Genomic DNA, 18,094 nt, shown 5'->3' on the forward strand with positions numbered 1-18,094 from the left:
CTATCATCAATACCTACATTTCTTAAGCAAAGACTGAGGAAGAACAAGTAATAGATTGGAAACTACCTGCACTAAGCTACTGCAACAGAAATAGCTCAAATGATTACGCTTTGATGGTTTTACCATTGCTGACAGCAATCCATAGGACCTGGAAAAACAAAAACATCCAGTGACGAGGATTTATCCCCTTCTAGAAAATAAGTATTTTGTACTGTATTTCCTTATACTAGTAAATGTTTGCTTTTCTGCATCAAATCTATTATCTAAAACTGCATGCAGACTGAGCTGGGACATTCACTCCGCATTCCAAGAGAGGTCTTCATAAGTCCCATCAAAGCTTGATCATAACAACTGTCAATCATATAATTGAATTTCCTTCACACATTCTCCTGAGAACAGCTGACTCAAGCTACTGATTGGACTAGATGCCTAAAACATCACCTGGCTATGTAAGAAGCCATCTCCAGGTCGCTTCAAGGCATCACTTAAAGCCAAAGGGGTAAACAGGTTGTTTGCACAGTATGGAAGCAAAAGCTGTAGTCAGCACGCTTTCCCACTGAGGAGTCAGAAACATTCATGGGCTGGCACCTGTCAGGTGCTCATAAAACAGTGTGGAGGCAGCAGGTCTGAGTGCCCTCACACATCCTGACACTTCCTGACCCCAGGCCTGATGTTAAGGATTCAGAGGTAGCAGAAACGTAAGGTGCAGAAGCAACAGAAATCTTAAATGTCCCAAGCAGTTTTGTTCACAAAAGTCGATGGGAAGCTTAATACAGAAAATACAATTGAAGACCCCTCCCTCCCCTCAATCTTAAGCCCTTCTCAAATGAGGAAGTGCTCAGTGGCAAAGGTCCTCAATAGAAGTGTGCAATTCCAATAAGCAATACACTTTGATATTTGACATCAATACAAAACAAGAGACTGAAGCTGACTGAAAAAACCTGGGATTCGTTTAGAAATTTGCCCACTATTTCATCAGCAACAGTTTTCAAGACTCACACTTGAACTGGTTCTCCTTTATAGTTCCCTTATTAAAAATCGCGTCTGTAGTAGCCTGAGCAGATCTGTTGCTGTTTGGTTCTTTCCCTTGGCAGGTCTGCACACCACGCACACAGAGCAGGCTGTGTTAGCATGCAGACCAGTGCTGTACTTTGACACAGGTACTTTCTTTTTGAAAGCAACACAGAAAGTAGTTTATATTCATTGATAACCCCATTAACATTTCCACGGCCATTAGGAGGTCCAGCAAAAAATGGTTGGTTGCAAACGAAAGGTTCCTCATCATGAGAGACAGAAAGGGTGCTCCAAATGTGAATCAAGTGCAGAATAGTTTCTGATCTATGCATCTTACTCACGTAAGCTTTTATTCATTTAGACACACTTTTAAAACTCCGTAAGAATCTTTGCAATAATTAACATGTAAAAACTCTGTCAAATCAAAGAAAAACCTTCATATTTTCATGTAATACATTTCTCGGACATTAGATGGCAATCCCCCCACTTCATTTTTCATACCAGGGGCCCATATCCCTTCCAAAAATCAAATGTCACCACCTTTCCAACAAGTGAAAGGTCTGTTTGACTTCTAGGAAGCAAGGCTGTTAGGGAAGCACAGAGCATGGAGGCTCTCCCATTCCTATGGCATTTGTTCTGCTGCAACAGTTCACCGGTTTTGCTATTTTTTGGGTTTTTTTGTTTTGTTTTTGTTTTTTTGGGTTTTTTTTTTTTTTTTTTTTTTTGAGTAGGAAAGGCAGATGAGTAATGCCATCATGGAAGATGCTTGTATTAGGGGTAAGATTCACTCATTTGTCACTTGGACACCCTACATCATGAGTTGGATGTTTCCATGTCGAAAACCTATAGGCAAAAATAGAAGTTCCCAGCACTTCCCCATTTTGACAAAGGAGAAAGGGACTAAGTACAGCATTTAACAATATAATTTCTAGTCTTGCCAATTAAAAAGGGTTCTCCCAAGGGATATCATTAGTCTCAGTAAATCTCTTCTGGAAATTATAAAACTGAACTAAAAAAACCCTACTATTTGGTACCATATGTGGAATACACACAATGGGAAGCACCTACAAACTCTTACAGTGGGAATTTTATAAGTAGAAAAAAAAAATATGACAAGGCATTTAATAACAACTTAAAAAACAGCTCAAATGAATTCAACAGAGTATGTAACACACCTGTCCAAGTTAATGTGCCTTTGCTTTCAGCCTCTCACTTTTTGCCGCGGTCTACATGTGATGTTTTAGAAAGAGGCAGGAATAACACACCTCATCACCATTCAGTGATGTCCATGCGGGGGGAATCCTTCCTGACCTTCATTAACTCCTTATGATCTATTTAAGTGGCAGTACAAGACATCCTGACATCTATTCATTTCAACAGTGTGTGCCTATGATTCATTCACACAAAAATCACTTCCTAAGCCTTCATTTCTCATCTACTTTCATCGTCCATGAAATATCCTTTTCAAGCCAAGTTCACCCCTTTTTATATATCCCCCTCGGGACCAAATTTCAGCCTTGCAATACTTGCCCATTTGAGCTCTCGTGCAAATTCACAGTGTACATGAGAGTGAGGTTTGCAGCTCTCCAGCATTCCAAAAGCACAGATAATATGAGTCCTAAAGACAGGGGTCCACCCACAGCTGGCTACTGAAATAGCTAATTTTTCATGTACTCCACTGAAAATCTAACCTTTTATCCTCACTCTGGAGCTTGTTGTGTATGAGTGTGTCAAGGTGACAACACCATGAAAACAGAAGTTCTCAAATGGTACATTATCTCGAATATCAAAAGGTCACAAAAGGGTACAAATCGGTAGCTCTCCAGAAGAGACACTGGTTTTTATAAAAAGTGGGTCAGTTTTAGTTTCATGTAGGTTGTTTGACACAGTGGTTTCTGGCATCACAAGCTCTGGTCTACAGGATACCACAGAGCCTTTGTATCCCTTGCTGTCACTACAGCATTGTGTTTTTCTACCCATTAACCAAGGATAAATGACCTAGATATTGTGCCTATTAAAGCCTCATTTTTCTTTTGCCCTTTTGTTCTTTAGTGTACCACATTATCACATGCTGAACACATTTAAAGTATTCTCAGTCTCTCATGCCCCTTTGAAGGAGTAAAGTAGGGATTTTAGCATGTATTTCTGTAGAGTTACTTAGAGTGGAAAATATGAAGGCAATTCAAGGTTTCTCTTCCTGCCTAGTCCCCTGAAGACGATCAGTTCAGCATTTACAGCCACTAATCTATAAAGAATATAGCAGGAAAATGCTATAAAAAAGCCACAAATACAAATACAGAAAGTGAACACCAGTTTGGTTGTCCCTAAACACTACATTCTATAATTACATCTCTGCATATCATGGGTCACTTTTATTAAAAGCATCATTACTACAGTTGGCAGCAATTTACATCTTATCTTACATGATAGCAGTTTCCAAAGAAAAAAAAATAAAAAGACATCACAACAAAGAAAAACAATACATTTACAAAGTCATGTCTGTAAACTTCAAGGCTAGTTTAGAGTTGAGGTAATGCTGTTTAGCTTTGTGGCTAAAGTAACAAAGTCCTTTAATTTAAAAAAGGTACCTGATTTTTTTCTTTTTGTTTATACCAGTGCATTACAAGATCACGAGACGATTAAACTGTAGCTTTATCCTGTAAGAACCTTCTCCACGGGTTAATTTCCAAAAGGTACTCTTCACATTCAACAGCTGCCTTATTATTGCTGCGTCTCAAGACAGAGACATTCACACTATCATGAAGATTGTCAGAGAGAGAGTGTGTGTGTGGGTGTGTGCGCGCATGTGAGCGGGTGAACTCCCATACAGTCAAAATGAAGCGCGAGTACGATATGTATGGTAAATTTCATCTTGACCTTCACAGCAAAAAAAAAAAAAAAAAAAAAAAAAAAAAAAAAGGAAAAAAAAGAAAACAAATTAAATATATAACTTCATCCTTCCTTTAAGCAGCACTTCCTTCTATTAGTGCCACTTGATTACAAATTGCTGCTTAATTCATAATACCAATGGTACCAAAAGAAAAAAAAAGCAGAGCATTATGTCAATTTCCTTAAAAAGACATGATCACCTCTCAAATTTCATCTCTCCTAGGGATAATAAATAATGCACTGCACAATACTTAATGACCAAGATACCTTTTGACACATCTGTATAACATGACTTGAACTTTTTTTTTTTTTGCTACACTATGTTACAGAACAGCTTATAAAAACTAAGTATGGACATTAACTGTGAGTGTAAACAGTAGGACTACCACTTGTCAAAAGTTTAAAACACTTTAACTGTAACTGGTACTGGTTATTCATCGTTTTCATTGTTTTCTATTTCTTCCCCCCCATCAAGTGAGTCTAATTCTTCACCCTGTGCTATTTCATCTTCTAAAACGGAGGAATCTGCAGTTTTATCAAGGCTCTCCTCTGCATCACTGCCTTCGAGATTTTCTTCATCTTTAAAGGCAGCTCCTTCAGTTTTGTCAGTAGCCTTCTCTTCATTGGAGCCCACTGCATTCTGAAGTCCTGCTAGTGCTGGGAAACCGGGCAGAGTCAATCCTCCCAGTCCTGGAGGTAGAAACATAGATGGATAGAAGAGGCCAGGAGCCATGGTAGACAGCAGGAAAGGATTGAAGGCCAGAGGGTTTGTGGGCAATCCAGTGTTGGTGGTGGTGGTAGTGGTGGCAGTGGCGGTAGTCGCCGCAGTAGCAGCACTGACAGATCCATTCACAGAGTCAGTAGCAGAAACAGTGTCTGTGCTTTTCTCAGAGTCTTTGTTCTCCTCTTCATTCTCATTTTTCTTCTCTTCAGCTTTTGAAGCGCCATCCTCAGTCTCTCCTTGACCGGAAGCAGTAGTGGCATTTCCAGTAGTAGCCGTGATCGGGTTATTCAACAATCCGCTTAGTCCAAACATATTGGGCAGTCCTGCCATCCCTGGCAACATCAGAGGCAACATGGCAGCCGGATTTTTAGCGTCCCCCCCAGCAGCAGCAGCTGTTGCTAGCCCTGGTGGAAAGCCCATGAGGCCCGCGAGCTGGAGAGACTGCAGGTTCTGTAGGTTCTGGAGGCTTGTGAGGTCCATTCCAGCAAACAGACTGTTCATTAGTAGTGGGTTGATTCCCGAAGTTGATGCTACAGCAGCAGCTGCTGCAGCTGCTTTGGCAATTTCACTTTTTGGCCTTCTTCCTCTTCTGCTTGCTCCTTCCTCCCTCACAACAGGTCCAGTGAGAAGACGGTCAAACATGGACTCTGGAACGAAACCCTAAAAAGAGAAGGTGAAAAAACAAGCTTTATCCTCGACTGGCTTTTTTAGCTTTCAGTAGTTAACTGATGAGGACAGAAGAAACAGAAGGGATTTCAGCATACTTCAAAAGTGGTTTGTTTTTTCACCCTGGCAAATGGTGACTAGCTTAGTACTATAGTAAATGTCAGTAAAACAAGTAAAGAAAGTCGAAGAAACCAAGATCACAGATTTTTTTATATTTAAACACAACAGTAAAATAATACATACTGAAAACTCTGTAAGTTCATTAACAAACCCCATCCTGATCTGTTGCAGTTACAAGTTTGTATCTTCATAATTTGTACTGAATTTCAGAATAGTAATATTCTATTAAATTGAGAACTTGCAGAATTTTCCCCTTTATTTTCAAACAAGTGTTGTACAATTAAAGACAGAAAAGCTATTCCATTGATGCTGCCTGTTACTGAGACAATGAATTGTATTTCTGTTATGAATAGGAAAAATATTTTCTTAGTAGCTCCTAATGTACAAATACCTGTGGTTTTTAAGGATTGTTACTTATAAGAGAAAAAAGAAAAAAAAAAAAAAAGCAAAACAAATGCTGAAGGCTGCCTTAACTGCAGCTGATTTTTTGAGTGTATTTCAATCCCATTTCTGCAGCAGCCTTCTATCACCACTGCCCCCGAGCTGGGTAACTCCTACACAGACACCATGATTTTCTAAAAACCCGCTATGAGATAAAGACTTAATAATTAATTTACACTGCCTTCAACTTTTCTGTGCTATAACCTGCAGTGATGCATGGAAGAGAGTTTCACTTACAGACTGTTTAACAATGTCAGTCCAATCCGGAGCAACAGCAAACTCAGGATTTTCTTCCAGCCATCTTGGCAAGTCCTTCATTGGAGGGGCCATAGCTCCACCCATCTAATGCAAAAGACAAGGTTATGACTTTAACAAAAACCCACCAACAAAACCAAACAACTACTTATACGGACACTTTCTATCTTTCTTCCTATTTTATCTCAGAAGGACGGCAGCAAAGACTTTCAGTTTACTGTGAAAAAATACTTTGAAACCAGCTAGTGATACCTCAATTGACAAATTCACATTTTAAAAAAACAGTAAAGTGCTGCAGCTTAGGCAGGTCTGGTAATAAATTTTGTATCTAAGAACAAAATGTGTTATATAGGTTCAAAAAATGAGAGTTATTCACTCAGGTGATTAATATGAATGCAATGGAAGAGCAAAGAAGGAATTAAAGGAACCAGGTGGCACAGTCCAGTAAGAAAAACTGCTGGTGCCAAATTATTAAACTTTTAAAGAGAAAGCTTGAAGTAGAAAACCTGCTTTCCACATGCAAAGACTTGATTAAAGACCTTGACTGAAGTAACTTAATTTTTACCTTCTTTCCATTTCGTTTATTTACAACAGGTACCCTTTCTTCTCCTGTCAAGGTGTTTATATCCAGTTTATTAGGGTTTCGACATCTGTGTCGTTTTTGTTTCGGCTTCTGAAATGGGGAAAACAGCACATCTGCACTCTTCTAGAAAGAAGAGAAATTTATTGCTTTTCATTTCATTTCTTGACAAAAATCACCAATCATGGTACCCCTTCTCACAACAATTTTAAGAAGGGATCCCATTACTTTACTCTCAGATAACATGAAAAGAATTTTTTTCTGTATCAGATGAAGAAATTCTGCAGAACTTGACAAATGTGGTTCTAACATGCTATTACATACAAATGTTAAGAAAGGAAAAGCAAATCAAACACCCCAGTGGCACTTGGGTGTGGATAAAATAGGAATGGCGGGTAAAGAGAAAACCTCTGTTGAAATGCAAGCTACAAAATCAAATGACTATGCCCAATGTGAGGGAATTCAGTCTGACGTCCGTAAAACCAACTTTTGTATTAATATAATAGAACAACACTTTTAGAATCACATACTTACTGGTACATAACTTGGCATATCTACAGTGTAAGTAGGATGCAACTTAAGCCATTCAACTAGATCCTTGTTTTTCGGGGCATCCTCTCCCACCAGCCTGGTCCCATCCTCTAGATTGATTACAGGGATGCGAGTGTCTGGGTCTAATTGACCAGGAGATGGAATGTTCCTTGCTGGTAGGGCTTCCATATCTTCTTCAAAAGCTTTGGTCACTTCTGCATCCTCCTGAAAACAATCACATCTGTATTAGTCTTCCCTTCACAGGAACACCTGGAGAAATAATTTCAGGGACTGACTGAAGTGAAATGTTCAACAAGAGTTAATGGAGTTAAATACTCATACTACATAGAGTACATAGATACATAGAGTATCATTGCATCAGGGAATTTTGAAAATTTTACATCCTTGAACAATAAAGAACATAGTGCTAAAGGCAAACAGGTTTTTTTGCATTTGCAGTGCATGTCCTCCAAGATTCTTCAAGACCTTCACTTTTCAACACATAAGAAAGACATACTTAAGCCTCAAAATGTATGTTGTTAGAAATATATTTTGTAAAAAAAAAAGAAAAAAAAAAAAAAAGAGTAAGTAATTTTGAAAGTACAAGCTACCCAAATCTCACTTACAGTAAAATCTAAAATCTTGATGTGCACATTTTGTTTGATTAATAAAGAATTAACAGCTCTAAACAAAGAAAAACCTGGTTGGCAAAAACTGTATGTTTCTTTTAGGGAGAGTATAATAAGACTTAAAACACATTCAGGAAGTACCACAGACAGAAGAACAAACATGAGACAAAAGGAAAAAAGTTGTGGTCTTACTACAGTCAATGATGTCCGTTTGTTGCTCATAAATAACAGATCAAGCCCTTCTACATTTTTCCTCCTTCCTCTCCTCCTCTTCATGGGTGGTTCTCCATCTATTAAAGAGCCATTCAGTAGATGCCTTGTGGGTGTGCGTGAAAGACCTGCTTGCAGCAGCTCCATTTGAGTTTTAAAGGCATCAGACACAGGTGTGGAGACATTAGGCAAGATAAACTTTGAAGTAACAGATGAAAAATTTGAGGTAGAAGTTGTTGCCTCTCGTGAGGCCTTTGATAAATCTACAACCTTTTCTTGTCCATTTTCTGAGACCACCTGAGACTCACGTAACTGGGCAACCATTTCCATAAGATTTCTCCTCTTGGCAGCTCTCTCAGCCTCAATTTCAATCTTTCTTCGTCTCCTCCTCCTCTGACGTGGAACTGATAAATTGAGTGCATCTTCCTAATAAAAAACCGAGCATTTCCAAACATTAGCAAAGCTCTGTTTGCTATGCTGAGTTAAAAACAAAACTCCAAACATATAACTCTGAAAACAAAGCCTTCATTTTATTCAGAGAAACACTTTGATGTTTTTCCTATTTTATTCATGCTGGTTTGTTTTTTATTACGCAAGAGAAACTCATGCAAGATAAAATGTTTTATGTAAAAAAGAGAATGCTGTAGCCTTGCCTTTGATAACTGAGGAGAAGCAGTGAGATCTTCGCTGCCACTGACGCTGGCTTGACCAACCATGGAGAGCTCTGCAAAGCTCCTTTTCTGTAGAGGGCTGTCCACAGCTGTTGGAGTGTACCCAGGTATGAGCCCCTGGAAATCAAACATCTGGCGCCTATTTACTGGCCACTTCCCTTTCAGCACTGCTTCACAGATGTTGTCTAATCGGTTGATCATTACTCGGTCCTGCATAAAGGAAAAGTATGTAATGAACCCTCAGTGTAAATGTTACCTTTTAAACTCAAATGAGTCTTATGACACAGTCCAGTTTCCATAGCTTAAGGAAGACTTTCAGAAAGAACTATTCTTGCATGTGAGGAATAAACTGATCACCTTGCAAGACGCTAAGACAATTTTGTAGAGTAATAGGTTTTAAAAGCTGCATTTGTATTGTGAGGGGAAGGAGAAAAGGCAGACAAAGTTTTCTGCATGACGATGCATTAACTGAAAAATTTAATAGAAACTCACTGTTGTTTTACAAAACTTCAGTAGTTAGAAACATCAACAGTTAGGAAGGGAAAATAAACACATCTGCAATCAGTATCTTAAAGCTGCAGTTCTCAAGATCCAAGAGGCTGGATCTGCAATTCTGTCCTAGGAAGTGGATCCTCATTAGCGTCACTATTAATAAAGTTCAACATTATGAAACGGGCACCAACCTAGGGACATCTAATGAATGTCAATTTTCATTCCACGCCCATTATCACTTCAAATTTCACTGAAGCGTGTACACTAAAAATCTCTAATTATGTTTATTAGTCTACTTATGCTGAACCTGTACAGATGAAGGATTTTCTGTTCTACTTTTACACTATGACTGGAAGAAGATTTTAGCCCATGTTTCCAAATTACTTGCTGAAAGCAGAGAAGATGAGCATTATTTGATTTTTTTTTTTTTTCTATTTCAGTATTGTAGCACATTCTAGACTAGCCTGTCTGAAGTAGTAGAAACTTTGGGACTCTAAGAAATACTGCTGCTTAGGGAATATGAGCATCAGTTAGCTTCCTGAAAAGCAAAACAGTGCAAATGCCACTAGCAAATCTCAGCAGCTGCAACGGACTGCTTGCTTTCCCCAGAAATAAGCCTATTAAGAGCAAGGTCCTCTTGCCCTGCTACCCCCTTCCCTCCCCCTCCCTGCCCCAACCAGATGGCTCTGTTATGGTGATTAGTAAGCTTAAGACTGTTACTACTTTATTTTTCTCTCTCCCCTTACTGCAAAGGAGAGTACTAAATTAAGTATGGATTTATTACAAGGTTACAGTTTTGTACTTTTAAAAACATTTTATATTAGACAATTTTCTGCACTGTTACCAGAATAAGATACAGCTTTATTCTATCTAAAACTGCTGTTTGCAGGATACCTTAATACAATTACATCTGTCAATATTACATAATGGCTTAGATCATGTAGGTCACCAAAACTCTTCCCTACAATCTCCTCACCCCAAAATAAAAAGGTGATCTTTCAAAGTCTCTGCAGATTGCTCTGCAGGAAAAATTCCTAATTCAAAACTGTACAGTGGTGCAAGAGGTGTGACTCTGCTGACAAAAAGTTATGGACCCTATGCTTTCATTTCCACTGCTAGTTTGTATGAGCTTAAAGAAAAAAGTGCCATCCCACAAATCATTCGCAGAAAAAGGTCTCTTGCCTGCCAGAAGTGCAGTACCACACAAAGCTCACTGTTAGTTTTCAAGCACATTTCCCATATTTTACTTAAATTGAAAGAGACACGTCTTTCTACACCTAACCAACCTTAGGCCAGAATGAGAAGGCAAATGTTCTCTCATGAAGCAGCTGAACCACAGAGGGATCCCCGTCTTCTATGTAGAATCCATCGCGTGTTTCATCCCTTGCGGTACTCATAGAGGCATTGCTTTCTTCATCAAAATTCTTACCCTGAGAAACTGCTCCTGCTGAATAACAATCATAACCAGGCATTAACATCCAGTCTTATCCAGTCAGATAAGCCAAGGCAACCAGGCTTGACACAACATTTCCAACTCGGGTTTTGTTCAGCAATTACTAGCAGAGCCCCAGCCTTCCACATTTGGCACAGAGACCATGCTTATGGACTCAGTGAGCTTTCCTGGAAATCATCCCTTGTGGGGAAATACCCCACTGATGCTAGACGGTTCTTATGAAAGCTTATTTAGCCACCTGATATGTAGAAGAGCAGAGGAACTGCTACTTGTAGCCCATCCCATACTCCATAATGGCACCCTGTGTGTCACTTACCAGCTGGCATGAGCTACAACAGCTGTGGGGCTTGTGCTAAGCACACAGAACTGATCTGACCTATGTATTACCTTCAGGTTGGGAGGATTCTTCTGATTTATCATCATCTTCCAGTTTCTCCTCTTCATCTTCTTCTGAACCTTTCTCAGAAATAGATTTCGGATCTACATCTGTACTCATTTCTATGTCTTTCAATTCACATTTAACAGAGCCAGGCTCAGCCTCAGCATCACAGTCTGGTTTAGTGTCCTTATCTGTAGTATCTGTCTCCTCTTTGATTTCAGATTTTTCTTTGGCTGCTGGATTTTCAGACCCTTCAACTTTAGACTCTGTTGGTTCTGTAGTCTTTTCTTCTTGTACTGGTGTGGATGGGACAATTGGGGGTGTTTGACTGCAGCCAGCGCCCAGAGGGTTTACAGAAGAGACAGTATTTGCATTACCTGTCCCTCTGTTTTGAGCAAAGTTTTTGTGAGCCTCAAGAAAAGAGAGTTCAGGATCATTCAGAATGTGATAATCTGTCCTACTGACTCCATGTTTAGCAGCACCAATCAGTAAGTCTTTATCATGTTTACCACACTCCCACCACTCTGGCAGGTCCAGACTTGGCTGGCAAAGCTTTAGCCTCTCCCCCAGCTGCGGGTGATGGAGAACCTGTTCGCGGATCTTGCGCAGCAGCTCGATGCGATATAAAGTTCTAGAAGCGCGCTCCTCTGTGATCGGCTCAATCAGCGTGGAAAGATCAGGAGGTTCTGCAAGGACAGCAAGTTGTGCTGTTTAACATGAATTGAATGCACATCCATTTCAAAATCATTACACCTGGGCATGAAGTTTCAACAGTCTCACGGTCTCACAATATTCATGTTGATTTCCAGTTAAAACTTACCATCATCTGGTTTCACTGGCATTCGGCACACTCGTCTGCACATATTCACAAAGCCATTAAAATACTTTTCCAAGCTTTCATCGGACTTTTTGTCAAGCCTGGCAAATGCTCTGAATTGATTCCACTCAAACTGATGTTTTACAGGATCAAAAATAACTCCAAAAGTAGACACCACACGATAAAAATCAGCTTCTTCTCTTCTTGTCCATCTAGTCAAGGAAGAAGCAAGAGAAGTGAGGTCACTGGATAGTTAAGATTCCAAACATGTTTAGAAGCCCCAAAACCCCCTTAGTTTATTCTTTCAAAACAAAAGAGCTGTATGGGTGACACACAAGCTCAAATAAGATTTAAAGCAAGATTATCACTGGGAAACTCACTTTTGTCGTTTCTCAGTTATTATAGCTTCCCTTTCTGCCTCCAGTGCCCTCACTTCTTCTCGAGGCCGTCGTCTCCTGCGGTCAGTCTTCATTAGTGCCTCTTGCCTCATTTGTTGCCTTTTATAGCTGCGCTGATAGGCAGTAATGAGGCGACGCAGACGGGTAGTCAGGGTTGAAGTGTTGGGCCAGTAGAGCTGCCCTAACTCAGCATTGCTTTCATTGTGCTTGCCTAGAGAACAGAGAAGTATTTGCACTGCAAAACCAACACCAAACATTTCAAAGTTTCTATGGCTATAACTGTGTTCCTGTTTTATCAGATAAGAACATGTGCCTCTAATACTGGTGCATAATGAATTAGAAACAGGATAACTATCGGTAAGAGAAAATAGAATCAAACCATCCAACTCTAAGAACTCAGAAATGCTTGTGAAGCATTTATAGATAACCATCAAGCACTATGATTCGGCGTTATGAATGCAAACATATTATGATCACTGTAAGTATTTAAATTAATGCAATGCATCTTTAAATACATTACTAAAAAGATCGTTCTGCCTCTGAGGAAACACCTATGCTTATCATTTCCCACTTTATTTTTCTCACTTAAACTTGGCAATTTTCCTCCATACTGAGGAAACAACGCATTTGTAACTTCCAAGATTATATCGGCAAAGCCATCAACGGCTGCATTATGAAACATCCGGTCTTTATCATCATGGTTTCTACTATGTAATTAGAAATCCAGAGAACCATAATGTGGATTATTCAAAGACAGTATGTAATTGTTTTGAAAAATGTGAAGCATGAAGAGATTTGGCAGCAAAAAGCTTTCTGTGGTATTGTCCCAAAACATCTCCTATCCCATCATGTGGTAATATAAACAGTCCACCTTTCACTAAACGATCCCTTTTTGCTTTTTTAACTTTTTGCTATAGACTTACTTGGGTGTAATTCTATGGACTCCTCTTTATCTTCTGGAGGTGAGTTTGCGAATTCCTTGGGGAGAAGACAGAAGTTATTTTAGTTTTCAGTCTTGACAATATGTCATTATTTGAGAAGAAAAATACGTCATCTCTCAAACACAGCAGCAAACAATCTTTGTAAGGAGTGTTTATCCGGTAGCTCTCAAACTTAAAAAACACACATTAAAATAAATATGGAGAATCAGGTGTAATTGTACATATTTGTAATTACAGAAAATTGGGAGTTCTTACATCAATTTCATCCTTGAAGGGAGTTCTGGTTGGCTTATATTCTGGATCTTCATCCTCTCTGTCAAATTCACCCCTATAAAATATTTTTAAAATATTTTCAAGAAAAATACTGGTTTCGAGAGGGGGCTGATTTTCTGGACAAAAGCAAAAAAGCTACAAAAGCCATCAGTATGGTGTACCAAGTTACACATTTGTATTTCATGCTCAACTGTGTAAACAAATCCATGTACTTTGTACATCATACGATCACTTCATATCCTCAGGCAACATGTAAGTATAATATGACATATGAACCCATGCCAACATATACAATGCTGATAAAGTTTATTAATTTTTTCATGTCCTCCTTACCCATCACCACCATCTGCTAACATGTCTGTCCCTCTCTGTTCAGCAGCTATGGCCTTTGCATCAGGCATGCCAACCCGTTCCAGAAAGCACAGTGCTGCATCAGCTCTCATAGAATTGTACTTCTCATAACCTGTGTGCAGAGTGGGAGACAAATGCCTTTTTAAAAGCTATGATCAGCTGTGAATAGAACCGGTCTAGGCAATAGAAGTACAATTTTCTGGATTAATTCATTTATTATTAAATAAAACAAGGGCACTATCGCCATGCTAGAAACATTTAATTAATATTAAAAAATTGTTCATGTTGGTGAATTCCAACAGCACAGAAACATTTTCCCATGAATAACATTAAGACATGTAAGACAGTGAAGAAAGCATCAAATTTCATGTCATTACAAAGTAAAGTAAAAATCTTTCACAAGTGAAAAACTTCCTTAAGTTTCCTATATGACTTTCATAGTGGTTCTTGACATTCAATACTCGCCAGTGGGAACATGCAGAGGCAAACAGGAGCACATACACACACACACACACACATATATTTTCAATAGCTCCAGCCCTGCTGGAACCCTCAATATAGGCTGCAAAAATGCTGCATACATGGGTTATACGTAAGGCCAACGAACCTGTCTTATTAGGTTTAGGATGATGCATGTCAGTAAGATGACACTGTTCCCTCTATGGTTTTCAAACTGCTGTTTGCTTTTTTACTGCCCAAGTTGACTAGATGGAAAATGGCAGATCCCAACAGTGCACTGCAGGAAAATGATTTTTAGACTAGACTTGCCTCAGCTGAGCCCACAACACAGAGCTGCTGTACATAGGCAGAACAGCACAATTCAATTAGGATTTGTACTACAACACACTGCTCCTAACTGCTGTAGAGCCTCAAGCCAAACTGTAATCATGAAAGGTTTTATAAGCCATCATTCTCCCCTTTAGTCAGGCTGGGCTGCTGAGAATACCTCTGCGACCTCCAGAGAATTGGGATTATAATCAGGAATCGCTCACTGTATATATCATGCCAGCTCTGCATCCCCAGCCTTTCAAAGTTAACAAGGCTGCATCCCACTCAAGGGAGCCGGGAGTTCTCAACACTGACATTTGTGAAATATTGCTTGGAACAAAGCCCAGGAGGCACTTGTACAGATTAATAGCAGAGGTTAAGCCCACCGTCCACTTTGACACTGGTTGGCAGAGTTAGCAAGTGAAGCAGTGCTGGAAGCAAAGTTTATGGAGATCTATCTTACTATTTGGCTATTATTTAAACAAATATGGCTTTGTTTTATTTACAGCCAAGAAAGTAATGTTTTCTTCTCAAATGTTCTGCAAACATTTAAAAACAGCATCTGATATTTACAGCTCATATTAGGTTTTTAATGCAGGCAAGAAAAAAGGGAGATACAAGCCAACAGTTCTTTGGAACAATACTTGTTAATATTATGACTGAACAGTCCTACACACTGAAAGCTTTACAACTGAGTTTTGTTGAGAGTGAGATGCCACTTACCGTGTTTAAATACTCCAATTAAAAGGGATTTATCTGCCTCCTTATCCCACCAGTCTGCAGGAACTTCAGCATGGAATGGCTCAGGTATCCATACATCTACTTCACTGTGAAGACAGCATTATACACATTCTCAAAGGTATTACTCGACAAAGATTTAAAAAAAAACAAAACAAACAATCCTAAAAAATTCCAAGTGTTTTACGCTGTTCTGTAAATATAAATTTTGAACTGAAAAACCACCCCAAAAATCCAATACAGAAATTGAAATACCCTTAAAAATAATTAGGATCATAAAACAAACAAACAACAAAAAATAATTAATCAACAAAAAAACCAACACAAATACCGCCCCCCCCCCCCGCCCCCCCCATTAGGCTATTTTGGGAGTCAAATGGTTATCTAAATATGATTCATTTAAGGTCTTAGTATTTTTTTAATTTTTTAAATTGAGATAGAATAATCCCCCAATATTAGCAGAGCTGCAAATCCACTTCTGTCATTTCCCACATCGTTTCCTCCTCCAGGAAAATTACCCACTGTGCTTCCTTCACAAAATAATAAGGTTGCTTGAGAACAGACATACAAGAGATAAAGTGTGACCAGCTTTAAACACTGCATTATTATAGTATGTGTACTTTACAAAAGCCAGAGTCATAAAGCAAAAAATAAACCTGCACTTGCACTAACCTTGAGTCAGCACCCTCTAAGATCTTGTCTGCTTGGTCCCCTATAACTTCTTGTCGTAGATAGTAGAGCATGCGGACACGCAGCAGGACCCTGGAGAGGAAGGCAGAGGGGGGAAAAAGTTCTTAACTTCAGGACTGTTTGCCAACAGTGGCTTTTGGCAGCTGCTGCTGTTCATCCATCATCCTGCCAAGGCTGATTAGCCATGCTGTATGGTAGGCTTGAAGCGTGACAGATGGTGGCACATAATCACCTCTGTGTGGTGCTTTCTGCTGGCTTCCAACAGGCCTGCCTGGCAACTGCTTACACTGCACAGAGAGGGACCCAGCTCAGCCCGGCCCCGGCGCATTTCATTTAGTTCTACCTAGTGCAGCTTGTGAAGTTTAGACACGTACTCTACCACTGCCTCTGAAGTATTGAAGCAAGTTTGTAAACAACTGAGCAGATGGCTTTCAGTAACTGTTCTGCTTCATTATCTCATAAAATTTCCTCAGCTGCTGCCTTAATACCATTTTTGGAAGCACATCAGAAGTTGTAGGAATAAACGAGATATAAAATCTGGTTTTACTACCTTACAATAAACCCTCAATATGGAATGTCAGGTTTTTCAGATTATACAACTTTTTGCTTCTGAGAATGGGGGGGAAAAATAATCCCCCACTTCCCTTGGGAGATATTAACTATTTTTACTCTTTATAGTTCAAACTGCTATTAAATTTTACCTACGCACAACCTAACTGTTACAAGGAAGTGAAAAATCTTCATTGCCAAGTTTATTTTTCCCCATCTCTGCAACACTGCAGTTGTTTTTAGAAGCGCTGTCATGTGTTGTGGTCACACTCAAAGCTGGCAGCTGAGAGAATGCCAGACTGGCTTTTCAAGGAGACTAGAAAAGAGGTCATTTCTGTAGAAAAAGTATCTACCTGAAAATAATCCTGCTCTCCTATGTTTACCCAATTCAGGGCACCCCCTGCTGCCTAGTTCATGAAGTAAAACCAGTACCACCGAAAATGGAGATTACTCAACCTGCCCTCTCACTGTACCCAAATTCATCACAGCAACTGTTGAATTACTGCTGCTCCTGAACAGCAAGGGTGACCAGGGAAGCAGTAATCTGATCACCCACTTGCATGAAAAATTTAGACCACCACCAGTTTTGAGAGGTCCTTGTTAGAGATCAGATGCAACTAGAGCAATACCCGGTTTCACACGTGTTATTCAATCAAACCTCGGAAGAGCAGGGATGTGAACGAAGGTCATGTCTGCAATTCAAAACATGTCAGACATGCTTCTTTCTGTATGCACAGTAACTGGGACCAGTAAGGTGTCCCTGCTCCCTGTGTGGCTATATAAATAAGCTGTTGAGGGTCTCTATCATCTCAGTATTAAGCAATAACAGCTGTTACATCAAACCAAAGAGGAGAAGTACGAAATAAAACCCAAGATAAACCAAAAACTAGAGGCTCTTTGCACCTTCCAGGAGTCCTACGCATTAAACCAGCATAGTGTACTTAAGGAAAGGACACCCAGTCTTAAAAAGCCAACTTCAACTGGTACCTTTTGAAGGGAATTACTCAGATTATTAACTGGCTCCACCTCTGTTTGATTTTACCTGTGCTAAAAACATGTGGCTTCTACAATTCATTTAGTCCTGGTGAATCTGGGAAGTGAAGGAAAAAGATAGCAACTGAAAACATTCTTGCATATTTACCAGTCTTCCCAGTCCTTGTAATTGTTCTATTGTATTATTGAAGAAGCAGTATTTAAAAAATTAAGTCAGATCTGCAAACTGATATAGCAAGTAATGAAGACATGTTACCTGAGAGATTAAAATAATGTCACAGGAAAGAATTTTATTACTTTAAGAGCAAGTGAAATGTATTAACAGACCTGAGTAACAGCTCAGAAAAATCAGAAAGAGGTTTATTTGGAAGTGCACTCACTAACGTAATTCTATGAGTATCTGTTGTCATCAGCTAAGAATTAAGCTTGGTTAGCATCTGGAAATGAGCTAATAAACCCCTTAAATGCCTTTCCTCCTTCACATCACACCCCCTATTGACAGCCCACAGGTACTTTTCAAAT

The 18,094-nt window shown here is 39.4% G+C and overlaps 1 protein-coding gene across 8 annotated transcripts in view; it reads right to left on the minus strand.

Annotated features, from left to right (window-relative positions):
* Positions 1-1,330: 1,330 nt before the first annotated feature.
* Positions 1,331-18,094, minus strand: part of CHD7 (chromodomain helicase DNA binding protein 7) — a 133,573-nt gene continuing 116,809 nt past the window's right edge. For 7 of the 8 annotated variants that reach the window (XM_041473795.1, XM_041473800.1, XM_041473793.1 and 4 more), the window contains 15 exons: positions 16,013-16,102; positions 15,326-15,429; positions 13,817-13,946; positions 13,466-13,538; positions 13,193-13,247; positions 12,252-12,480; positions 11,875-12,083; positions 11,063-11,740; positions 10,509-10,669; positions 8,713-8,940; positions 8,042-8,485; positions 7,224-7,445; positions 6,675-6,815; positions 6,092-6,196; positions 1,331-5,287 (listed from right to left, as the gene is read on the minus strand). In XM_041473795.1, coding sequence (XP_041329729.1) covers positions 4,334-5,287; positions 6,092-6,196; positions 6,675-6,815; positions 7,224-7,445; positions 8,042-8,485; positions 8,713-8,940; positions 10,509-10,669; positions 11,063-11,740; positions 11,875-12,083; positions 12,252-12,480; positions 13,193-13,247; positions 13,466-13,538; positions 13,817-13,946; positions 15,326-15,429; positions 16,013-16,102 — 3,823 coding nt within the window. In that variant the 3' untranslated portion in view covers positions 1,331-4,333. The remainder of the gene's footprint in view (positions 5,288-6,091; positions 6,197-6,674; positions 6,816-7,223; positions 7,446-8,041; positions 8,486-8,712; positions 8,941-10,508; positions 10,670-11,062; positions 11,741-11,874; positions 12,084-12,251; positions 12,481-13,192; positions 13,248-13,465; positions 13,539-13,816; positions 13,947-15,325; positions 15,430-16,012; positions 16,103-18,094) is intronic. The other variant, XM_041473801.1, reaches the window with a different exon arrangement.

This window comes from Pyrgilauda ruficollis, unplaced genomic scaffold, assembly GCF_017590135.1.
Source record: "Pyrgilauda ruficollis isolate IOZ18807 unplaced genomic scaffold, ASM1759013v1 scaffold30, whole genome shotgun sequence".
NCBI lineage: Eukaryota > Metazoa > Chordata > Aves > Passeriformes > Passeridae > Pyrgilauda > Pyrgilauda ruficollis.